Below are 24205 nucleotides of genomic sequence, written 5' to 3' on the forward strand. Positions count from 1 at the left end.
TCCCAGTGTGCTGAGGGAGGAGAAAGAAGAAAAAGTTAATGGCAATCAGGAGAGCACAGAGTTGCCAGGATTTGGAGGGCTGGCACATAAACAGAAGCTTCTCACTTGCAGTGCTTACTTGTAGCTGGCACAATGCTATCCCTGGATTTTCCTTCCATCCTGTTCCTATTGTTGAATTGTCAGTTACACCCACTATTTAAGATTTTTGTTGGTTCACTTCAGACTGCAACTGAAGATTTTACCGTGTGACTAGAGTTAAAGAAAGAGGCTGTGCTTTTTTTAAAACAGGGCATGCAGTTTGCCTTACCTTTCAAGCCATCCAAACTTTTGAAAACAGGCTTTCACACTTTAGCAGTCCAAGAAGTTCCAATGTGGTGTTAGGTTCCACAATGGTGTTATTCTCTAACTTACCACTGTTCATGTGAGTACCAGATGTTGTATAAAATTAGCTTAGAGCACAAACAGATCATATTCTTTTCCAAGTTTATTTCATTCCAAATTATAACACAAGATGTATTCCAAACTCTGTCAGCAATATTCCATTTTGTTTTTACATATAAAAAACAACCATCCTTTCTTACAGGCCATGTAACTTTTACAGCAGAATGAAATAACCTTGTTCACTGAAGAGTTGCCAGTAACAAACAAAATAATGTTAAGAAACTAAAGTTGCAATACAAAAATGTTCCATCTTCAGGTATGCTCACATTCTCCTCTTCTGTGTACTTATATACAAAACTGTTTAAAAGGAGGAAAAGACAATTAGGATGTTTTGCATAAATGTATATATAATAGTGTATATATAATAGGTATAATTATAACAGCTACAGTCCATAAACTTAATATTATTGCCAGAAATACCAGTTTCATCCAAAAATACTGATCACTGATGGGAAGCCTGTTTTACATTTCATACTATAACACTGTGAGAAAAATAAAATAAATCCAAAGAGGTTTTGCTACTGCAACCTTTTGTATGAAACCTGCTACAGAACTGATTTCTTATAGCATCATGTGACTTTTTGAATATTTGCACCAACAGTGCTAGTATAGCAGCTTCCTTCTGTTCATTATTCCTTGGAGCCAATCTTGTAGTATAGCTCTAAAGACATTTTTCTTTGTAAGACAATGAAAAATCTTAGTAGTAAGACTAACTCAGTCCCAAAAAGAGGCATGATCCTGCCAGTACTAAACATTGTTAAAGCCCACTGATTACAATGCAAGCTATTTATACATGTGCTCAACTCTCCCATTGAAACTAAAGGGCAAATGCTTAATGCTCCCATTGAAATTAGAAGGGAAAATAACTAAATATGTGCAGTGTATGACACACCCATTAAACTTAAGTTGAGCCATCATACTAGAGAAGCTCCTACCTGCTAGACTGCTCCAAAAGTTTCAAGTGTCCATACACTGCAGGGTCTTTTGTTTCTTTGTTTTAAATATTTATATACATGCATTCCCACCAACCCCGGCTTAATTTACCTGATCCTAGCATCACTACTAAAACAAATGAAGTTATATCACTGCAAAGATTAAGAAAGCCTATTTTTCCAACTCTGTAAAACCTGGTGCAACCACCAAGAGAGCTAATGGAAAATGTTTGAATGGAAGTACTGCTTAAAATCTATTTTCCAATCCCAGGAACAATTTCTAAAATGTAAAGTAAAAATAAAACAAACCATCACTGATCTCCATACTCTGAGGGCAACACGGATCACATATTACCTTTTTGCAAAGCCTCACTGGAGTTGAAATGTTTAATCATACCTCAAATTCTCTCATTTGTACCATAACATGTTGTACACATGTCATTCTGCATGAGGCTTTACAGAAGCCGAACATTTATGGATGCCTGCTTACTACATCTAATTCACCATCAAAAGTATGTGCACGAAGAGTCATTACCTAATTTTTCAAAAAAATTCTTCCTTCAAAACAATTTGGATAAATACGCCAAAACCCAATATCTCCTAGTTAAGCATACTTACCATTGTTTCCTCTGATGAAAGCATCCCCATATTTATTCTTTAGTTGTCCATTTACATATTCCTCTGTCTGCTCCAGAGCTATATTCATGTACCCATCCAAGCAAGCCAGAACACCTAAAATCAATGAGACCCACAGAACTGCTTAGACTTCAGAGCTACATTTTAAAATCAAATACTGTATTAAAAATTCAGTACAAGTACAGTGCATTATTGCAAAAAATGACTAAGCAAGCAGAAGTGTAGAGCTATAGGTTGTTATGGTAGAAAGAATTGCCACACCTTCCAAGAAACTGATTAAGATCCCTACCCAATTTCCTATGAGTAAGCCCCACTGACTTCAATAAGACTTGATTCCAAGTAGATGTTGTTAGGATTGCACTGTAAGTCACTATCTGTAATTTAGCATATGAAATGAAGTATCACTGTAGCAGAACCCTTTGCCACAAGATCAATAGTTTCTTCTCTGGAGCCTGGAAAGGTTATCTTTCCATTTATGGATTATTTTGAGACTATTGTATCTTAACATTCTGCAGTAAGTTGTCATAAATTTGAACAGACATAGGCACATCAAGTTTAACTCATATGGTATGGCATGTATTTTATGTTTTCATATTGCAAACCACCCTGCGATCTTTGGATGAAGGGTGGTATAGAAACCAAATAAATCCGAATAATAGAAGGAAGCAGCCATGTACACAAGACCAAATCTGAATCACTGAAAACTGTAATACTACAGCTATAACAACATTTTAGGTATACAATGTGGGAAAAGTTAAACTAAATTATGAAGTTATCTAAAGAGATAATAATCTAAGAGGCAACTTTGGTTTTAAAAGTGTGTAATATTAAAGATGGGACATGGATGGTGTTGTGGTTTAAACCACTACAGTGCCTGGACTTGCCAATCAGAAGGTCGGCGGTTTGAGGCCCTGCGACGGAGCGAGCTCATTGTTTGGTCCCAGTTCCTGCCAACCTAGCAGTTTGAAAGCACACAGTGCAAGTAGATAAATAGGTACCGCTCCAGCGGGAAGGTAAACAGCGTTTCCATGCACTGCTCTGGCTTTGGCAGAAGCGGCTTAGTCATGCTGGCCACATCTCCCGGAAAAACTGTCTGCGGACAAACGTCAGCTCCCTCAGCCAGTAAAGCAAGATGAGCACCGCAACCCCAGAGTCGTTCGCGACTGGACTTAACTGTCAGGGGTACCTTTACCTTTAGTATTAAAGATAGCTATTTAATATTACTGTACTTTACTAGCGCAAACAAGATTCAGATTCAAAGGAAGGCTTGAGGGGGGAAATGCTACAAGTTTATTCTAAATATGTAATGATTTTGTGGGGTTAGAAAATTATGTTGTATGAAATATTTAAAAAATAATGTCCTGCCAACATATTTCAGTTACAGTCATACCTTGGTTGTCAAACTTAATCCATTCTGGGAGTCCATTCAACTCCTGAAATGATTCGAAAACCAAGGCACATCTTCTGATTGGCTGCAGGAGCTTCCTGCACTCAATCGGAAGCCGCATTGAATGTTAGGCAGATGGCCATGCAAGCTCTGATTAAAAACATCCAAGGAGAGCCCGCTACCTCTCAGGAGAGTCTGTTCCATGTCTACACACTCTTAAAACAAAAGTTCCAGCTGCAAAGGTAACCTTTATATGTTTATATGATGTATAAAGAATTTATATAGTCAAACACAGCCAGTTACGTTGTGGGTATATTTGTTGGTTGACTTCATGTAACTATTGGTTTGATAGTGTTGTGCAAAGGTAACCTTGGCTAGGTATTAAAAAGCTAGACATATCTCAAGGAAATCAGAAAAGTAGACTAAGGTCTCAGATTATATTTATCAAGGAAAAGGCTGTTACTGGAAATGTGGCAAAAAAAAATGTGAATACCTTAAAGTAAACTGTTTAAGTAGAACTATATTTTCTCTCTCAATGTAAAAAAGGGGGAACCCTACAAACTTGTAGCCTTCATCTTGTGTTTGTCAAGCATTAAATGGTCTCTTTCCTAGAATCACCTCTAGTATGGTAGTGGTGCAATGAAAACCTCACTCCTGAAAAGATGTACAATCTCAAATTCCCTATCAGCTTTCTTCTTAGCTATAGAATCCTTTTAAATGAAGTTAGTTCTTGGGAAATTTAAACATTTCATTTACACTCAACATCTTCAGAAAGGTCTGGTATTGGTTAGAAATGTCATCACCGCCTCCTCCTCATTTGGAACACCAAGTAGGCTTAGAATTTAAGAAAATCAGCTAGGGTTGCCAGGCTTACTGTTCAAAACAGCAAATTCTCAATCCAAAAAGTTTGGCTTGGATGGTAAAAAGATTCCAGATGTGGGGACTAAATTAATCTCAATACTCCTACCTTTGTATATATAACCCATAATGCCTGAGATTGACTGTGAAGAACTCTCCAAGAACAGGCCAGGATCATAATCCAAATTATATTGGTTCCTTTCTTCCCAACTCAAAGATCACATAAATATATAATGATGACTGGCACACAAGACTTGACAGAACTTACCTCGATAATCAACTCCAGAATTCAACTTTACAACAACTGGTCTTCCAATAATTTGTTTCAAGAAATCACTTGGGGTTTGTTTCCGTAAACTCATTTTGACAGATCTGGGAGGCTAAAGGAAACAGAAATAGGAAAATGGTTGAAATGCAGAACTCAGAACAGCACAAACAAATGATCAACAGAGGCAGGATGCTGGCTCTGTAAAGTGATCATTTGGGAAATAAATATCAAACAAGAGGATAAAGCAAAAAAAAAATTTTGAAGCAAGGCTTTTGAAACTGCAATTCTACAGCCATTGCATGAAACTACTCTCAACTACATAGTTTGATATTCTTAATAAGAAGCTTATCAAACACATCTGTTCACAACACAGCACCATTTGAAAACATTCAAAGTACTCTGGCATGCCTTTATTCTGTCTCTGTAGTTTTTCTACAAAAGAACTTCACAGTATTGTGGAATTCAGATTCTTTTTTTAACATGGTGACTATGGATTTATAAATAGCTAACTGAGGAAGCACAAGCACAGGCACTCTCATCTCATGTACAGCTAATTTAGAACTTTCATTATTTGAAGGCAGTAACATACTGATGAGTGAAGTCACTCCAAAGGTACATTGACATAATCGTATAACAAGCCTAATTTGGTAAATAACCATCTAAAACTTCAGATCCATTTAGTAAATTGTTTTTGCAACTGGATACACGTTTCCTAGAAGCACAAGTTGGCGTTGGCAGCATTTCCTCAAATATCACAATAAATATGATCTATTTAAAGTCTCTAAATCTGCTTTTCTTTTAAATATCCTGAGCTCTGCACTTTTTGCTAAATCAAGTCAACTTATGCCCATTTCACAATATCCATAGCAGCCCTGGTGTAACACCCTAGAAGCCTACACAACACAACTAACCTAACTGGGATTTATGCTGTAGCAGATTGGGGTCGCTGCCCAAGAACAGCAGCACAGGATTCATCAAACCATTTTCTTCATTTATTGCCTCTAATACAGTGTTCTGGATTTTTAAGAAGTAGTTTTATCTATTCTTATTTTCCTTTTGTTTTCACCATCATTCACCAGCAACAAGATGATGACATTCACAGATAACCTAGAAATGAAAACCTGCAAGTGGATATGATGCACAAGGTTTCTGCATGCAAACACACACAGGTCAGGCCCATTCATTCATAAAAGCTCCAGATGAACCAATTATTTCCAAAACAGCTAGAGGTAATATTATAATATGCTGCTCTGCAGCAGCCCTGCAACCTTGGACACATGATGTACAGTGTATATGTACCCTAGGAAAAAATAGGGCATACTTGTGTCCACAATTTTCCATCAAAATGTTGGGCATAGACCAATCAGACATTTGGATTATAAAATTCACAAGCAGAGACTGGAAGAGCTGCTTAAGGAAAATGAGTCAAGAAGCCTTGCAACTTAACATTTAGCACTCCCAGAACTATTTTCTAGGACTCCTCCTGAGTCCTGCTGAAGGGTGAGTAATAAATTTAATAAAATCAAGGTATCTTGTGGGTGCATACAGTACATAGATCAACAGCACCAGAGGAAGCTTTCCAGGAAACATTTCCTGAAAGCACCTAACAGACACCTAGGCTCCTTGACCTATGTATTGCCATTTGGGTTATTTGGCATATGCAATCCTTGTAAAGGACAGGATGAAAAAAAATAAATGTCGCTTTCAAGTATTTTGTTACTACTCGTGCCTGCACCTGCAAAGACCACTCTGACGGTAGGTGTGTTCCCGTGTGCTGTAGTGATCAAAGAGACGTAATAGGAAGTGGGGTGTGTGTGTGTCAGGTTCAAATTGCTGCCCAGCTATTAAAGAACCACCAGGTAACACCGGGCCCATTTACCTCACAGGTTTATTGTGAGGATAACGTGAACTCGGAGAGGGAGAAGGTGGAATGCAGAACTGCAGCAGATAAATTAATAAACGTTTGCGCGAATTTGAACCACTGCCAGTCCTTCTGTGGGGTCCTATACCGTTAAGGGGCGCACGCCGAAGCCAGGGAGGCTGCTCGGCCGTGCATTGCAGGCACCAGCAAAGGGAAGGGCTGAGGAACCGAAGCCCACACAGTGCGACGGCCAAGGCCGCAGTCTCCCGCTTTTTGGGGGGTGGGTCACCAGTCCCAAGCCGGCAGGGTCTAGGAAACCAGTGGCCAGGGCCCCCTCGTTGGGAGGCGCTGAGGAAGAAAGCGACACCCTCGACGGCCGCGGTTTGCGAAGCGAGAGGGCCCGCCGCGCAGGCCCTGAGGGAGTCCGCGGCCTAGAATGTTCCGCCACAGCAGCGCGCGCGCGGCCTCTCCCCGCCCCCCACCAACCGCCACCCCTCGCGCCGCCGCTGCCCTCTGGTTCCACGCTTGCCCGCCCTCAGTCACTCACCCGCGCTTCTTCGCGTTACTTAACTAGCTCGGGCGGTTTTTCCCGAACGTAAAAAAATGATGGGCTGCTCGCTCCGCCAATCAGCGCGCTTCAGCTTCGCGTCGCAGCTACGGTGCCCCGACCCGGACAAAAGTCTTCGCTTCCTCCGCTTTTTCAAAAGTAGGGCGGAGTTCTTTCTTTAAGGCTGCCTTGGCTAAAGAGGAGTCCCGTTGGACTTAAATAAAGGCGATGCACGCAGGGGATCGGGCTGTAGGGCTCCCTTGAGAGAGTTCCGCCCTGCTCACGGGATAGCAGAAGACGCGAGGAAGGAGTTCACAAGCCGCCCGCTTTTGTTTTAGTGAAATAAATACGCGCGTGCAGCGATAAGAAGCGAGCTGTGCCTTTGTTTTCAAATCAGGACGTTGTTGTTGCCGGCCCCAAGTATTATAATCATAAAACTGTAAAGTTGGAAGGGGGTCAGAAGGGTCATCTAGTCCAACCTCCTGCAATGCAGGAAACTTTTGCCCAACGCGACTGCTTTAATAAAGAAATAATTGAAATAGCATCCTTGGAAGAGTCCCCGGTAAGAAAACGCCTTTTGCTTTGGAGTTGCCAGAAAACATGTTGCAACTGGGTGGGATGCGCTGGTGCTTTCTCCAGGCAGAATTGGCCCCTCTGCATAGAATTTGCCTTCCTATCATTAGGCAGAGTGGAGCAACTGCCTCAAGCAGCAGGTGCTGGCAAGGCATCAGGGATGGCCTCTCCGGTGCCCTCTGCTGACCTCATTGGTGGACAACACTAGCCCGTTGTCATTATTAGAAAAGGTGTTTGTGGGCTTCCTATAATAAGCATATGATTGGCCACTGTGAGTACAACATGAGCTTTTTTTTAGGGGAGCTGCCACAATTGTTGAGCTTTATTAGGATAAACCGCCCAAACTTATGTAGCTGGTGTTTTGAGGGACGGGCAGTGGCTCCACCCACCTGCAGTGGCCGAGACACCCAGCAACTGTCGTGCCGTCCTGTATCTCCTCTGCTGCCCAGCAGTCCAGCCCCCAATGCCCAGCAGCCACTGTGCCGACCTACAGCCCCGCCCGCGCGCCCAGGTCGGCTCGCCACCCCCGCCCCTACACTACAGGGACTAGGTAAGCTTTTGGCCTCATCCACCATCAATAAGATTTAACTGCCAATCCAATTGGCCCTCTGTGTACTGTAATAGCATAGCTGTCAAGTTTCGGATTTGAAAATAAGGGATCACATGGAGTAACACATGACTGGAAAGGTTTGCAGTTCCACAAACATAGGTGTGCACTGCCTAAAAATAAAAAGAAGTGAACAAAAGAAGGCTCACTAGGGAGGCATTGCTAAAAAAAAAGCAACTTTGTAACCAGAGGTTCAACTGAATAGAATCTGAATCACGTGCACAAGGCCTATGCAGCCTCAACTTAAGGTGGCTCCCGGCCTGGCTTTTTACAGGCCCCAGTTGTAAAACCTGGCCTTTGGAAAGGCCATACAGACAGATACCTTTAGCTTCTGCACCCCTCCTTTGCACACCTGTCAACACAACCACATAGGCATTTTCCACAACAGCTCCGCAGCACAAATTCCTTCTGCAGGCAGGCAGGCAGGCACGCACCCGTGCGCAATAAATGCACTCCGCTCCCCACAGTGGACCCATGCTCCCTCGCCCTCTCAAATTTAACCTCTTCAAGCTGCATCCATGGATAGAACATGACACCTAAATTTTTCCATTCTGCACAATGCACAGCATTTGCACGACCCCCTCCTGACAGCACCACACACGGAGGGATACTTCCCACACACAGCTTGATGGGCACATGTGCAACCCCCCACCCCCACTATATATATATCAGATCTGCATCAGAGGGAATGGCACATAGCTCTTTGTCAATTTGAGCGTAGTTGTGCTCTGTGGGCGACAACATACAGGAATAGAAAGAAATGGGATTGGCCTGGGCAGGCCAAAGGCCTCTTATATACCTGCTGGGATTGACAAGTAATCTGACCCTCACCTGAATATCATAGCTCGTCCTCTTATATACCTGCTGGGATTGACAAGTCATCTGATCCTCACCCTCACCTGAATCTCATAGCTCTCTGGTACCTGCCTCTGATCAGTTATCATTTAACTCTTGGGGGAAATAATTAGCATCACACATCATGTGCCTGGAAGTTGCCAAACCAATTAACCAACCTGAAGGATTACTGTTAATAGCACCAGTTTTCCTATAACTTGATATTGCTGGATTGTTTTGATCAACTGCAAAAAAAAAAAAATAGTTTGCTTTCTGTTGCCACACTGGAACGTTTCTTTATTAGTGCCACTTTGTTTTGTATGATTCCTTGCAAATGAAGGAAAACAACTTTTCTGCTTGTATACGTTGATAATATAATTTTGGTTACTGAGGACAAACAAGATTGTACAAAAACAATATTGGGTGCAGGCCATGCTGTAGTGTAGTGCTTATGCGACTGTGAATAAAAGGTGGCTGGGCTCACTGTCCCAGGGTTTGGCGGGAAGAGGTGACAAAACTGATTTCCAATAAGTGCCCCCCTTTATTTCCACAACACATCCTTGAGTCTGTACTCTGAATGGTGACATCAGGAACCTAGAAGGTGCAGGGCTTGTCAGTCCAACCCCTACACAGTCTCATCAGGGCTGACCTTAAGGCAATGGAGCAATTGGGCCAACTTGGGCCCCGCGGGCCGCTCCTACGGGGCCCCCTGCACCAAGGCAATCTAGATGGATTTTATTTATATCTATAAGATTTTGCAGACTTTGGGTGTGAACTGAGGTGCTACAAAAAATAATAATAATCAAGTTACGCCCCACTGCTTCAAATTGGGCCCCATTGAATAGCCCTGAGTCTAATAGTTGCTGGGCCTGAATGTGTGAGATAGGGGCTGAGTGGGGAAGGGCATCATGAGGGCATTGCTAAATAAACAGAGACATAAGCAACCTTAAATTCCCATTAAACTCCAGTGTGGACAACCCCTAAGAGAAGAACATTGAGTTGCAACCACTCTGGGACAACAAAGTCCCTCACCACTCCTTTTAAGGCAGGCCTCTGGTCTTCTGCCTACTACATAGACCAAACAATATGATGCTTAATGTCCTCCCAGTGCTATTTTTCTAGAGAAAGAGGTGCCAGAACTCACCAGGAACAAATCTAGGGGTGGGGGTGGGGGTTAGAGACCCACTGGAGGAAGGAGAGAAAGCTCTCTACGCCACCCCCATAAAAAAGCCTCCCTCGCCGTCTCCTCCTGTCTCTGCCTGCTTTGCCCCCCCCCTTCCCCGGACGAGCCACGCGGCTCTTGCTGTCCCTGAGAAGATGATGGGGGGCGATGGAGCGAGAAAGAGGCGCGCGGGGGTGGGAGTTAAAGGTCCAGGCGGCTTCAGGGGCAACCCACGGAGCCCACCTCTTGGTGTTTTTCTCCTGCGCTGCACGATAGCTCGCTTTCAGATCCAGGAGAACTTTTAAGGGTCTCTGACGCGGCTCTCTCCTCGCTCCTCACACTTGGCGCGTGCTCGGCAGCTGGATGTTGAGGAACGTGGGGCAGGAAGTTTGGGAAGCATGGCCTCTTTCCCTAGCATGGTCCTCCAGCTGCACGGGCGGGGAGGTGGGTGGGTGCTGGACTCTCCTCCTCCTCCAGCTCCTACTCCTCCCTCAGTGGTGCTCTAGGATTGCAGAGGGGGAGCAGCTCTGCTCTCCCCGGACTCCAACTCTCCTTCCCGGGCACTCAGCTTGTCACTGGCGCCACAGGGTAGAGACGTGCCTGGGGAGAGGAATATTCCCTTTGAAATAAGGGAAATTTAAGGGATATAAAAGATCAGGGATAGCAGCAGGAAACAGCTTGGAATAAGGGAGTTTCCCGCAAAAAAAGCGAGACTTGACCGCTATGGTAACAGAGGTGCTGCCTTGTTCTTTGCCTCAGGCAACAACATGTCTTGAGCCAGCCCTGCCACTAGGGTCAGCTGTTCAGAAATCCCTGTTAGCGGCTTGTGCCTAAACACGTCACTCAAAAATGCCCCACTGGGTTTGGCAGGATTTTCTTTGCAGAATATGTGCATAGAGGTTTGCACATGTTTACTCAGGCTGCATATACATAACTTTAAAGCACATTCAAAGTTCACCCTGCACAAACCCTGGGGACTGTAGAATTGTAAGAAGAGTTACAGTTCCCGGCACCCTTAAACTACAGTGCTCAGAATTATTTGAGGAGTTAAATGTGGTTTGAATCTTCTTTAAATATATGGTGTTAAGCAGCATCAGAAGTAAGCCTTGCTGTATTCAGTGGAGCATCTTCCATACTAAGTGCACTTGAGACTGTAGCCTATTGCTCAGGAAGCAGAGTGTACAGCTTGTGAATTGCAACTAGAGTTGCAGACTCCTGAAATTAATGGATTCTGGGTACTGGCTAGGCTCTGGAGTCCAGTCCAGAGAGGGCCAATTCAGCTGCAGAATCTGGTGGCTCTTGGCGGACCCAGGAGTAGAAAACAGCACAGTTTTTAAAAAGTTGCAGAAGACGCTCAGGAGTGACATTTCCTATTGCTTTTCAAACAATTGTCAGAACCTCCCTCCACTGCTTAGTTTTAACTCTCAACAGGTGTGTCACTTGTTTGATGGGGCCCTGAGACTGTCAGCTCCCATTATGTGCTGGAGCTAGAGAAATGAGAACGTGCACATGGAGATATGGGTGGGTAGAGCATCCAGAAAGCCCCAGGTTCAATCCCTGACATCTCCAGGTAAGGCTGAGAGAGAGCCCTGACTGAAATCCTGGAGAGCCTCTGCCAGTCAGTGTAGACAATACTGAGCTAAATTGACCAATGGTCTGGCTCAGTATAAGGCAGCTTCCTATGTTCCTAATTCACACAACTCTCCTGGAAAAATAGTCTGCTTTTCTTTTTATTTCAACCTGGTTGAAGTTTTAAAAACATAGATTGAGGACTCCTATATATTAAGGGAAGGAGCCAAAAATATATTTTGGTGATTTTCAAGCCAGAAGATATGAAGTTGTCAAACAGCTGCCTAGACTCTATAAGCTGTAAGGTTTCATGTGACATATTTTACATTCAAATTTTAAGGTTTTGGCTCTTGGATGAAAGATAAAATACCTGTAGTGTCAAAACCATTCTTTAACACCCCCTAACCCACCACATTGCCTATTTTACAGGAATACACAAATGTGTTTTTCTCATATGACTTCCTTGGCCAATCTTGATTTAAATGGCAGCATGAGTTCTTGGCTAATATTATGTGGAAGGGATCAGGTGAGGGAAATGAGAGGTAGCCAGCTCAGCAACACATTACCCACAGAAGCAGAGGGAAGTTAGGGCAGGGAACTTGTTCTTAATGCTCCTTATCTGCATACCCTTTGTTCTCCATTACATAACTGCTGCCTCTTGATGCATGAACTGAAAATATTTCTTGTTTAGTACGCGATTTCCATTAATTTTGTTTAGTTCCTCTGCCAAGCAAAGCAGGAAGTACACTTTGAGTGCTGGGATGGCTGTAGCTATGCTCCCCAGAGGACAGATGTCAAGGGGACACAAGAGTAAACATTCAAAAGAGGTGAGCAGTTTTATGTCTGGCCAGAAGAGGAAGCAGATACAATGGTTTTTGTATTGTTTAAATGGTTTTCAAAGAAAATTGGTCTTCAAAAACAAGACATTAGAAGCTGGGAAGGTATCTTGCATAAAACCACAACTTCAGTTTATTTAGGAACATAGAATGCTGCTTTATACTGAGTTAGATCCCAACTCCATCAAGCTCAGTATTCTCTACACTGACTGGAAGCAGCTGACCAGGCTGGCGGTATTCCCAGCCCTAGGGGACTGGGTGGCGCTGCGGCCTAAACCATTGAGCCCCTTGGGCTTGCTGATAGGAAGGTCAGTGGTTCGAATCTGCGCGACAGGGTGAGCTCCCATTGCTCTGTCCCAGCTTCTGCCAACCTAGCAGTTCGAAAGCATACCATTGTGAGTAGATAAATAGGTACCGCTGCGGCAGGAAGGTAAACAGCGTTTCCGTGTGTTCTGGTTTCTGTCATTGTGTTCCGTTGTGCCAGAAGCAGTTTAGTCATGGACAAACGCTGGCTCCCTCGGACTGAAGCGAACTGAGCGCTGCAACCCCATGGTTGCCTATGACTGAACTTAACTTTCCAAGTTCCTTTAACCTTTTATTCCCAGTCCTACCTAGAGATGTTAAGAGATTGAATCTGGGACTTACTGCTTGCAAGGCAGATACTCTCCTATTGAGCTATGACCCTTCCCCAAATTTCCCTGAAATTTCAGCAAAGTTTCTGCCTAAATTGGATTATGTAATACAAAATGATGAACGGCGTGTCTGCTTAGGGCATGTTGGGAGATAGGGGTGTTCTGATAATCTGGGTGAGCTCATCTACTCTTTGCTAGCCAAAGGGTATCCATGCAAACCTGCACCAATCCTCTGGTGCAGGGGTTGCCAGCCTTTTTGGACCTATGGGCCGATTAGCCATCCCGAGAAATTGTGGGCACTGCACACACACACACACACACACACACACCCCTCCACCACCACCACCACCACCGCAGCCAAGCACACCTTTGCTACTCACTATACAGTGGTACCTCTGGTTATGTACTTAATTTGTTCCGGAGGTCCGTTCTTAACCTGAAACTGTTCTTAACCTGAAGCACCACTTTAGCTAATGGGTCCTCCCGCTGCTGCTGCATGATTTCTGTTCTTATCCTGAAGCAAAGTTCTTAACCTGAAGTGTTATTTCTGGGTTAGTGGAGTATGTAAACTGAACCACATGTAACCCGAGGTACCACTGTAGTAGAATGTATCTTTCAAGCCTCATTTCAGCCTAGAACCCTCTGGGTGCCAGAGAAGACATGTTTGGTTTTTGGTGCCATGTCAGTGAGCCCTGCTCTAGTTAGTACAAGTAGAAGGGCATGCGAAATATGTTCATTGTTTCCCACAGGTTTAACAGCTAACCCAGGACAGTTGTGAAAGCTCTACCATTATCCCACGAACAGGGCAGAACTTAATGTTTTATTTTTGCTGGTGTAATTTAATTATTCCTGTACAGTTTCAGTTTGGCTCAGCTCCTTTTTTGTATTGTACATTCTGTACTGTATGTTTCATTAATATAAAAAAAAATCATGAAAAAATGCATGAGAAATATTCCTTAGGTTCCATAATCTTTTCCAAAACTTATTTAGGAAAAGGTGGATGAAACACATTTTCAGCTACATGAAATCCTTTGACTTGCACTTCTCATGAAGACAGTGGAATAGATGGCAGGAGATGTTAATGCCTTCCTGTCGTAGTCCTAACAAAGCTCACCTGCCAGTGCCAGGCCAGTATGAATATGTCTCCAACACATTCTCTCTTACGCAGAAAACACTTTCTTGCTAGTGGGTAGTACTTAAAATGAATGTTAGATATCACCAGGCTTATATTTGATAAGTGCTTTGATGTATACGGTATATAAAAAGCTTGCCCTTGACCACAGGAGACATTCACAGAAAAGGCAAGTAACAATACATTCATCCCCATAGCATCCTCAAACTTCCATTGGAGGGATTGTGATCCAGATTCATTCAGCCTTTCCTTTGGAAAGCAAGGCTCTGGTTTTTTTTTCAGAAACACTATTTGGCAATATTTGCAATGGTGCTTTTAGTGTTGACATTTGTAAATAACAGATATCCTTTCAAAATGGTCTGCTGTGGTTGAATGTTTAGCACTGGAAAGGGCAAGGGAATATCACATTCTGAACTGTATCTTCACTCTGCATGCTCCTCTCAACAATTCCATATAAAGCCTAAACAACTAAAAACAATGGGAAAGCTTCCATTAGCACCTGTATAATGAAGCTCAACTCATTTGCTCTTTGTCTTCCTGCTACAATTACTGCTACTTGAGAGGTATATTTCCTGTGAATTTCTGCATGATGTGTGCAGCAAAGGGAACAAATCCCTCCAGTATCATTCAGGGAGCAAATTATGATGCTGAAGCTTGGAAAGGCATGGTAAGCATCATCAATAGGAGTATAGCATCTAGATCAAGGGAAGTAATAGTACCACTATATTCTGCTCTGGTCAGACGTCACCTGGAATACTGTGTCCAGTTCTGGGCACCACAGTTCAAGAAGGATACTGACAAGCTGGAATGTCCAAAATGGTCAAAGGCCTGGAAACAATGTCTTATGAGGAACGGTTTAGGGAGCTGGGTATGTTTAGCCTGGAGAAGAGAAGGTTAAGGGGTGATATGATAGCCATGTTCAAATATATGAAAGGATGTCATATAGAAGAGGAAGAAAGGTTGTTTTCTGCTGCTCCAGAGAAGCGGACACGGGGCAATGGATTCAAACTACAAGAAAGAAGATTCCACCTAAACATTAGGAAGAACTTCCTGACAGTAAGAGCTGTTCGACAGTGGAATTTGCTGCCAAGGAGTGTGGTGGAGTCTCCTTCTTTGGAGGTCTTTAAGCGGAGGCTTGACAGCCATCTGTCAGGAATGCTTTGATGGTGTTTCCTGCTTGGTAGGGGGTTGGACTGGATGGCCCTTGTGGTCTCTTCCAACTCTATGATTCTGTGATTCTATGACCCATCAGCCCCACTCAGCATGACCAGCAAGACTGATAGGAGCTGTAGTTCAGAAAGACCTAGAGGGCCACGTGTTCCCTACCTCTGCACTACCTGATCCTTTGAGGTGGAGCTGGCAGGGACTGAATCTTGCTGAATGGAAGTCAGCTTCCCTGAAATTAAAAACACTACAAGTCCAACACCAAATACATTGGTGCAGCTGCATTGCCAAGGGTTTAGCTGTAGGGTAAGAAGCATGTGAAATGAGCCTGTTTAATAGTCCTTTAATGAAAAGGAGGATCGCCAAAGTTCACTAAACAGCACAATCTTATGCATATTTAATTCAAAGTACATTCTGTGCAGGTTGTTATATACCACCCCAATCTCCACAGCCGCGCAAGATTCCAGGGTTACAAGCACTTACCCAGGGTTCATGTTTCCTTTGGAAATGAGGCACAGTGGAGACTGTGGTCTTTATGCTATATGGTTTATTTACACATATATACACCGAGCCTACAATGTAGGGGTTCAAAGCATTCTACTCAAAGTGGGTTCCATTTCTCTCATGGCTGCAACATTTAATCCAAAACTGCCAGCCCCATGGTGCTCTGAGTCTCCTTTCTCCAGCTCGCAAGCTCATTGCCAAATGCAACAAACTCTCCTTCAGCTTACATCCGCACCCACTCCATTTCTGCCCCTCACTCCTGCAACTCTGCCTTTTGTCTCCTGCTACCTATCTTTGGCCAAACTGTGAGAGGCAGTGAAGGATAGGCGTGCCTGGCGTGGTCTGGTCTATGGGGTCACGAAGAGTCGGACACGACTGAACGACTGAACAACAACAACAACCTATCTCTCAGCCCACAGCTGGGCTCCACCTCCCTGCATCCAGATAGTCTTTGCCTTGTTGATGGTTTCCTTGATGGGTCAACACTGTGCCTTTGTTTGCTTTATGACCTGGCCATTCAGGCTGGTCAGGCTGGCCTGAACACTGGAGGATTGGTTTGGCCTGTATTTTGCAAAGCCAAACTCAGGGTCTGGCACCCGGGGATTAGAAGTCAGGGTCCAGAAATTAGAAGGGGAGTCCAGGCACCCCACAAACTATAGCACAGGTCAATGGGCTAACTTCAAAATAGTGTGTATAGGATTGCAGATAAAAAGTGCTAGTAGCAGACTTTACAAAAAGTTGTGTACAAGTACATTTATCTCAATGGTTAGGAGACATGCAAAACATTCAGATAATACACAAATGATGCTGTGTCTGAGACATGCAAAGTAAAGGTAGATAGCTGTAATTTTAACTGAAGTATCTGCAAGCACTGGATGACCGAGACCATTTGCAGTTCTTTAGAATACTACAGCAAAGGTGAATTAAAATGATTAATCTGAAGTATCTCAGAAAACATTGGATCAACAGGCAAGTATGCCTTATCTCTCTTACTGGTCAAGAGGAATGGATATTAATTATTAACAAATGTAGGATGGAAACAGCAGATGAAAATTAAAACTCCTAAGGTGGTTGAATTCCATCTTAATATATCCTCGAAGATCATGTAATCACATCTGTTAATGGGCAACCTAAGAATGCTACATTTCCTGAGTGACAAAATCTAAATGACCTCAAAGATACAGTCTTCAAAGAGTTTACGTAATCCATAATTAATGGACGTGTTTAAACAGTTCAAAACTCTGGAAGTGAAAATAAAGCCGATCTATGTTCACTACACAAGTATGACCACAGCATTGAAATGATTCAGTCACAAATAGCCTTACATGCATTTTTGAGCAACTGGCTTGAACATTGCAGCCTGGTATCTTATTTAAGTGTTTAACCTATATAGATGGAAGGCAGATTCAGATCAGATCAGGTAGATTCTATGTACCTTTGCTTCTGTAATTTTTTTTACAGTGTACCATGGCAAAGCTTTCCTAGTGTTATTATTCATTGGAATCAGACAGAAGCCGCCCTTGTCTTTTAATCAAGATGAACTTGAAAGGTGAACATTGTAAGTGGCAGAAATTATTTATAATTTTGGTAATAAAAGTTTATGTCCAACATTCCGAATTTCATACATCTGCTCTGGTGCCGGCCTTGAGATATAAAACTATTGGAAGTTTCCTTTAGAGTGGGCATTAGTTGAAAGGGGATAAATCAGAATGATAGAGTTCATAGCCATTCCTAGCTCACAAAATTTCCATATTAACATCTTCACCTCAAACATAAATGGTTACAAAGTTACAATGAGGAGAGTTGCATTGGCCTTTGTCAATTGAGCTTAATGATGGAAATCCAGACAATGGAACATTTACCTACTATGGAGCTTTAAAAGAGGAACAATTTCAGAATCCTTGCATAGAAGACCCAATTAAAAATTTATGGCCAACTGTAAAACATAAAGTGATATTTGACAGTCTTTCTCTTGTTCTCCCTTTACCGAAGTACAAAACAATGAAACATAAGAAGTCCTCTCACCCCCAACTACTTATAATGAAGCCCTTTTCATAGATCAATGGGAGCTGTGCAGAGGATTAAAAATGTGTTTCGGGGTTGTATTTGTTTTATCTGTAGCTCATGCTATTACAAAGGCTGGGATAGCATAATAGAACAAAAAACATAATGTTTTTACAGTTATTAAGCCCTAACCATAGTTATCTATTTAATTAGGGCTGCAGTTCCTTCATTCCTTTACCTGGGAGCAAGCCCCATTGAACTCAATAGGACTTGCTGTTGAGTAGACATGAATAGAAATGTCTGTTGAATGACATTTGGGATTTAAAGCACCACAGCTTTAAAGCAAATTAAAAGTAAATGTATCATTACATAAATTTTCATGTATTACCAAAAATGGTGCAATCTGATGAAGCGGGCTTTAACTCCCAAATAAGCTTGTGTAGACTGTAAAAGACTTCAGAATTTGGTCACCTCCAAACTATACATTAAATGCATATGTAAGGCACATTGCCTCTCTCAAAGAATCCTGAGAAATGCAGTTTACTATTCCCAGCAGCCGTAATAAACTACCTTTCCCAGGGTTCATTGGGGAGGCCATGTCTCTGGGGGAAGTATAACATTACTGAAGGGCAGCAACAAAGAACATACTTCTGCTTCCTCTCTCTCAGCCTGTTCCCCACAGTGGGCTTCCCCCTTCTCTTCTTCATCTGACAGCAGTTACCACCCCAGTCCTGAGCCAGTGATGATGACCAACCCAAGACAGACATATCTCCCTCCATAAGTGGATACAGGTATTCCCCACTGTGTGCCATTGCACAGTGCTTCCACAGACAAACATAGGGCTCTGGTTCATGACAAATTTTCAGAATTAGGAGAAAGATTGTGCTTCAGTATTCACAACCCAAAGGCAAACAGCAAAAGCATCCTCATCTTCAAGCCAAAATCACTGTAGTGATAGGAAAGGGTCCATATGCTCAGACAGGGGTCTCGAGTGGACTCGTTCTGCCAGTACAGAAGTGAGAGAGAACTAGGCTAGAAACCTCATGTGCTGGAGATTTGACTGGTTCAGTAAACTTAATACGGTATATGGTGATAATTGACAAACATGTTTTTGCTGCAGTTTCCTAACCTATCAATCTATTGAGTAGCTTTTAGGCTAGTGTCCTAGTACATGTTGTTAGCAATTCCTACAACTTTCAGCAGGACTACCTGATCTTACAAATCACAATTATTGGCCATGACTAGAAAAGTATTGCTGAAAACAAGCAAGTTCTTAAGAAACTGAACAAGTGGCAGGTGTGAACTTTATAGAGCCAGGCATGGGCTTTGGCAAGTTCTGAAACAGACCAACTCTGGCCACAATGTGATATCAAGATGTATGTAAAACAGGGGGAGCCAGTGTGATGCCCTCCAGATGCTGTTGGACTACAAATTCCATCAACCCCAGCCAACATGTCCAGTGTTCAGGAACGGTGAGAGTTGTAGTCCAACAACATTTAGAAGACATTACGTTGGCTACCCTTCTTCCATCACTAAAGATACCTTCACAGCTAGCATGATATGCTGCTGTTTGCCACACCATTTGGGTTGTCTAATAATGTGTGAGTATTCACAAACCCAAAATTTACAAATGGCCAACCCATGTAAACAACCACAGTGACACTCATATTGGCTCTTTTACAGAGTGCACTGGAGTTGAAGACACTGTTTCCAGTCCTGAGATGTTGGCAAAGGTTCGTACCCAAGGATCACCAATGAGGAAGGATGGGGCAAGGGTGTTTGAAGCTGTAAGCACATATATGGGGAATGGGGAAGCAAGAAAAGGACTCAGTCCAGTGTCCAGTCTTGTTTCTCTGTCCCCACCACAGATTATTAGTGCTGCCAGAGGTGTCCGTCGTTCTTATTATTTGTTTGGCAGTGTCTCTTCAATACAGATGTGCCATGTGAAAGTGCTGGATGCACAGTTCTTACTCATCCCTGTTTGATATTTCTAGCAAGGGATAGTCTAGTCAAGAATGAAAATTGGTTTCTGCTTTTGCATCACTCTTGCCAAATCGTGACACTTGTGTGGTTTCAAGCCCATATCTAATATAGAGAAGTTGTATTTCATGTTAGCCTTTTAGGGGAGAAAAAGTGATTAAATCACTGGACAATTTTCCAGTTTTATTGTAAATTTTTAACTATATGGATCAATTTCAGGGTGTGTCAATTTCAAGGTCTTGAATTAAAGCTGTATCATTGTCAGACAAGCAGCCTATAACCAGAAATGGTTATTCTCCATCCATGTTTCCAATTACTGAATCTAATATATTATTAAATTAGCCTTTACCCAAAAAGCATTGATTCTCTGCACAAACATCAGCTTAGACTGCCTTGTAAACTGTGCATTGTTTTCCCTTCTGCTTTTAATTTCATCAAAGTAGAATTGATTTTGTCATGTAGAAGAGCTAGCCCTAGCAACAAATCGGGTTTTTGAAACAAAAGTACACTGTACATTTCCCCCCCTTTTGTTGAAAATGTTTATTTTCATTCTTTGCTTTAGTTTAGACTTGGCTTATGAAAAATGCAATGTTTACTGTTACTTATATTGCTCTTTAATGTAGCTAGTCTTGTCTACAATTACTACAATTATGCTTAGGCTATTCAAATGTGGTAATATCATGTTCAAAATATTTTGGACAAAATTACTATCCAGACGTGAATCTGATGGTGTGTCCTAGTGAAAATCACAGATTCTTAGTCTAATTCACTTCAGAAGTTGGTTTGGAGGGTAAAATGAGGCAAATGTGCTCTTCGGATGAGGGCAAGAAATATACCCTAAAATAAATATTAAAAATGGCTAAACACAGCTATTTTCTGGTGACAAGAATTCCAATGAATGCATGGATCTTTCCATGGGTTCCCGTATCAGGGCTTGGTTGCTCCATGTTCTGAAATGCATACTTAAATCTTTCTATGCAGATCCTCTATTCAGGACTCACTGGACTCTGGATCAGGACAGCTAAAAGTTTGTTAACTGCTTTTGAAAGACTAGGGCTATCATGGGTGTAGCCAAGGGGGGCAGGTGCTCTCCTAGATCAAGTAAAACAATATAAATACTTAACTAACCAACCAACCTTGTCAGTTTTGCCCCTACCAACACAAGTCCTACCCCCCTAACCAAGTCCTGCCTCCCCCAACAAAAATCCTGGCTACACCCATGAAGGTTGTTATCGTTCTTTTAAGTTCCTCAACAATACAAGGGAGGCCTGTTTTACAACCTGAGCCTGTGTAGTATAGTGATTTGACTGTTGACCTTGAACCCAGCAAACCAAAGTTCAAACACCTATGTCAGAGGAAGAGTGGAGCCGGGGGAAGTCAGAAAGAGACAGTGGCGGGCTGGCAACATTTTGACTTGCTAGGGCTGCAGAGCAGCAGAGGTCAGGTTGACAGGAATCTCCACTGTTGTGCAGGGAGTATAGTGACTTGGTCATGTTGCAAGAAACTCCAGTTCAAGACCCACAGAACCTTACACACTGCTGCTCAACTGTGACGTTAACTGGGCAATCTTGAGTCAGTCACTTTCTCTTAGCCTAACGTTATTTACAGGGAAGTTGTGAAGATAATATTGGGGAGTCTGGGAGTGTAATATGCTACCAAGAGCTCTTTGAACAAAGACTGGTAAGCATGTAATGCTCAAACTTGTGTACAACAAGCAAGCCACTGTGATACAGTATAGCAGTTAGATTGTTGAAATAGGACTTGGGAGTCCAATCCCCAGCAATATCTGAAGGGACAGTGCTATTTTTCTAGAAAAAGAGGTGAAGGAACTCACCATGGACGCCTCCCTTGTTCTCTTATCATGGCAATGGCACCCACCGGAGAGGTGGCATCACTGAATTCCAGTGAGTTCCAGTTGGAAAAAAAACCCTAGTCCTTAGATATTGCTTGGATGCTAAAGTTTTTGATTGGTTGGTTTTATGGTGTATTTACCATGTTTAGCTATTGTTGTCCCTTAGGATAGCTTGCTGGTGAAGTGTGGGTTATCAATATTACAATCAGTTAAGCAAGCAAGTCACTTTACAGTGGTCCCTCGGGTTACAAACACCTCAGGTTACAAACACTTCGGGTTACAGACTCCGCTAACCCGGAGGTGGTACCTCGGGTTAAGAACTTTACCTCAGGATGAGAACAGAAATTGTGCGGTGGCAGCGTGGTGGCAGTGGAAGGCCCCATTAGCTAAAGTGGTACCTCAGGTTAAGAACGATTTCAGGTTAAGAACGTACCTCTGGAATGAATTAAGTTCGTAACCAGAGGTACCACTGTATTCATAGAAGTGACTCTAAACCACTTAACACAAGTAAACTGACCCCCAGCATCCCTCACCATTGGCCAATACTGGCTGAGGATAAAGACAGAGGACTCTTCCTATCTCTTTTCTGTGTTCGTTTGTTATAGGTCTGTTTCATCCCTCCAAAAAAATTATTTTTTATTTGGCAGACTAAACAAATGAAAAGATGCACGAAAAATTCACATTTAAAACTGTACATATATTTATTTATTTATCCAGCCCTTCCTCCCAAAGCAGCTCAACAGTTTATACATATTCTTCCCCAAAATACAGAGTTTGGTCAATGCATTCCCCACCCCCCAAATGATCGAATTTGTACTGTTCCGCGGTTGCCACATATTCAGTTAGTTTCTACATAAACTATGGCTTTTAGAGCAGTGTGGCATCAGTACTTTGCAACCCTGTTGCCACTGAAATTAGGCAGGTACTCAGAATTCTAGGAACATACGAAACTGTCTTATACTGAGTTATGCCATTGGTCCATCTAGTTCTGTATTGTCTACACTGATTGGCAGTGACTCTCCAGGGGTTTCAAGCAGGAGTCTCTCTCAGTCTTACCCGGAGATGTTGGAGATGAAAAATGGGACTTTCTGCATACAGGGAAAATGCTCTACCACTGAGCTATGCCCTTCCCCAGATTCTGATGTTTTGCTGCCTGTTGAAAATGTTTCTATTTCACCAAGCATTTCTAAAGAATTAATTTGATTCAGAGCTGGTCATTTGTTCTGCACATTACAGTTCGATAATTTTATGATGTTTTAATGATTTTATTGCACACCACCATGCTTTCTTCTTCTTCTTCTTCTTCTTCTTCTTCTTCTTCTTCTTCTTTTTACAATGAATAGGCAGTTTAGAAGTACACTTGCAAATAAATATCTATAAAACATTCCTCATAAAATATGCATTTTTGCGTGCATTTGTTGAACTGAAAGTGCATCATGAAAGTCAAAGAGCATAATCTGATTGACAGCTTTATTCCGATCTGCATATAGGTCCAGGATCAGCAAATGAGGTCAGTTGACTTTAAAATGAAGACTGAATAAATTTCTCTTCCATCCTTAGCTGGGGATTGTGGGAGTTGTAGTTCAATAGTATCTGAGGACTTGAGGCTGTGGGAGAGTGATGCAGACGTGAGACCCTCCACCCATACTTTTTGTTGTTGCAGGTTAATTACCGAAAAGATATGTAAGTGTGTGCCCTTAACACACATTACAATGCTGGAGAGTAAGGACTGTACAATTAGACACTTTAAAATTACATTAAATTCAATAGGCTTGAACTTATTGCATCAAAGTCAGTGTAACAAAAAGTGATTAATTTGATTGAATCATGTCCTTAATTATTACCTAGGATTATGTATTGTCCTTAAAACAAAACAAAAAAATCTAAGTACAGATGGGTTTCAGTATTTTTTCCATACCAACCTTAGAAAGTCACGTCCTCCCATCAGATGTCAGGGAGAAAAAGAATTACACAACTTTTAGAAAACATCTGAAGGCAGCCCTGTTCAGGGAAGTTTTTAACTGACATCTTATTTTTATATATATTTTGCTGGAAGCTACCCAGAGTGGCTGGGGAAACTCAGCCAGAAGGGCAGGGTGTTGTTGTTGTTGTTGTTGTTACTGTTACTGCTATTATTATTAAAGTCAGTCACTTCTATTCTCATTTTAGAATTCGGGAACTGAGGCTGATGTAACTGAATTGCTAAAACTTGAGTCAACAACTCAGGCAGGGCTTTGAATCTTTTATGTTTCATTTTGCTTTTGTAAAGTCATTTCCAATCAGTTTATTGAAAGCATGAAAGAAGGTGAGCTTTGCTAGAAGCCTGACAATGCCATGAGACAGAAACTGATACATTATTTATATTTTTATTACTGCTCAGAAGGAATTTTGCTATCAGATTCCTTTATAGCATGTATAATGGTTGA

The 24205-nt window shown here is 42.3% G+C and overlaps 1 protein-coding gene across 4 annotated transcripts; it reads right to left on the minus strand.

Moving 5' to 3' along the window:
* Positions 1-466: 466 nt before the first annotated feature.
* Positions 467-7039, minus strand: LSM6 (LSM6 homolog, U6 small nuclear RNA and mRNA degradation associated). 4 transcript variants are annotated; one of them, XM_033160695.1, is made up of 4 exons: positions 6931-7039; positions 4523-4634; positions 1992-2105; positions 467-738 (listed from the first exon to the last, which is right to left on the minus strand). In XM_033160695.1, exons 2-4 carry the CDS (start codon positions 4614-4616, stop codon positions 704-706), a joined length of 243 nt encoding a protein of 80 aa, XP_033016586.1. In that variant the 5' UTR covers positions 4617-4634; positions 6931-7039; the 3' UTR covers positions 467-703. The 4 variants fall into 4 exon arrangements, with proteins under 4 accessions (XP_033016586.1, XP_033016589.1, XP_033016587.1 ...); XM_033160698.1 differs by lacking the exon at positions 6931-7039 and adding an exon at positions 6532-6587; XM_033160696.1 differs by lacking the exon at positions 6931-7039 and adding an exon at positions 6402-6483.
* Between the last annotated feature and the right edge of the window lie 17166 nt (positions 7040-24205).

This window comes from Lacerta agilis, chromosome 9 (assembly GCF_009819535.1).
Source record: "Lacerta agilis isolate rLacAgi1 chromosome 9, rLacAgi1.pri, whole genome shotgun sequence".
Classification (NCBI taxonomy): Eukaryota; Metazoa; Chordata; class Lepidosauria; order Squamata; family Lacertidae; genus Lacerta; species Lacerta agilis.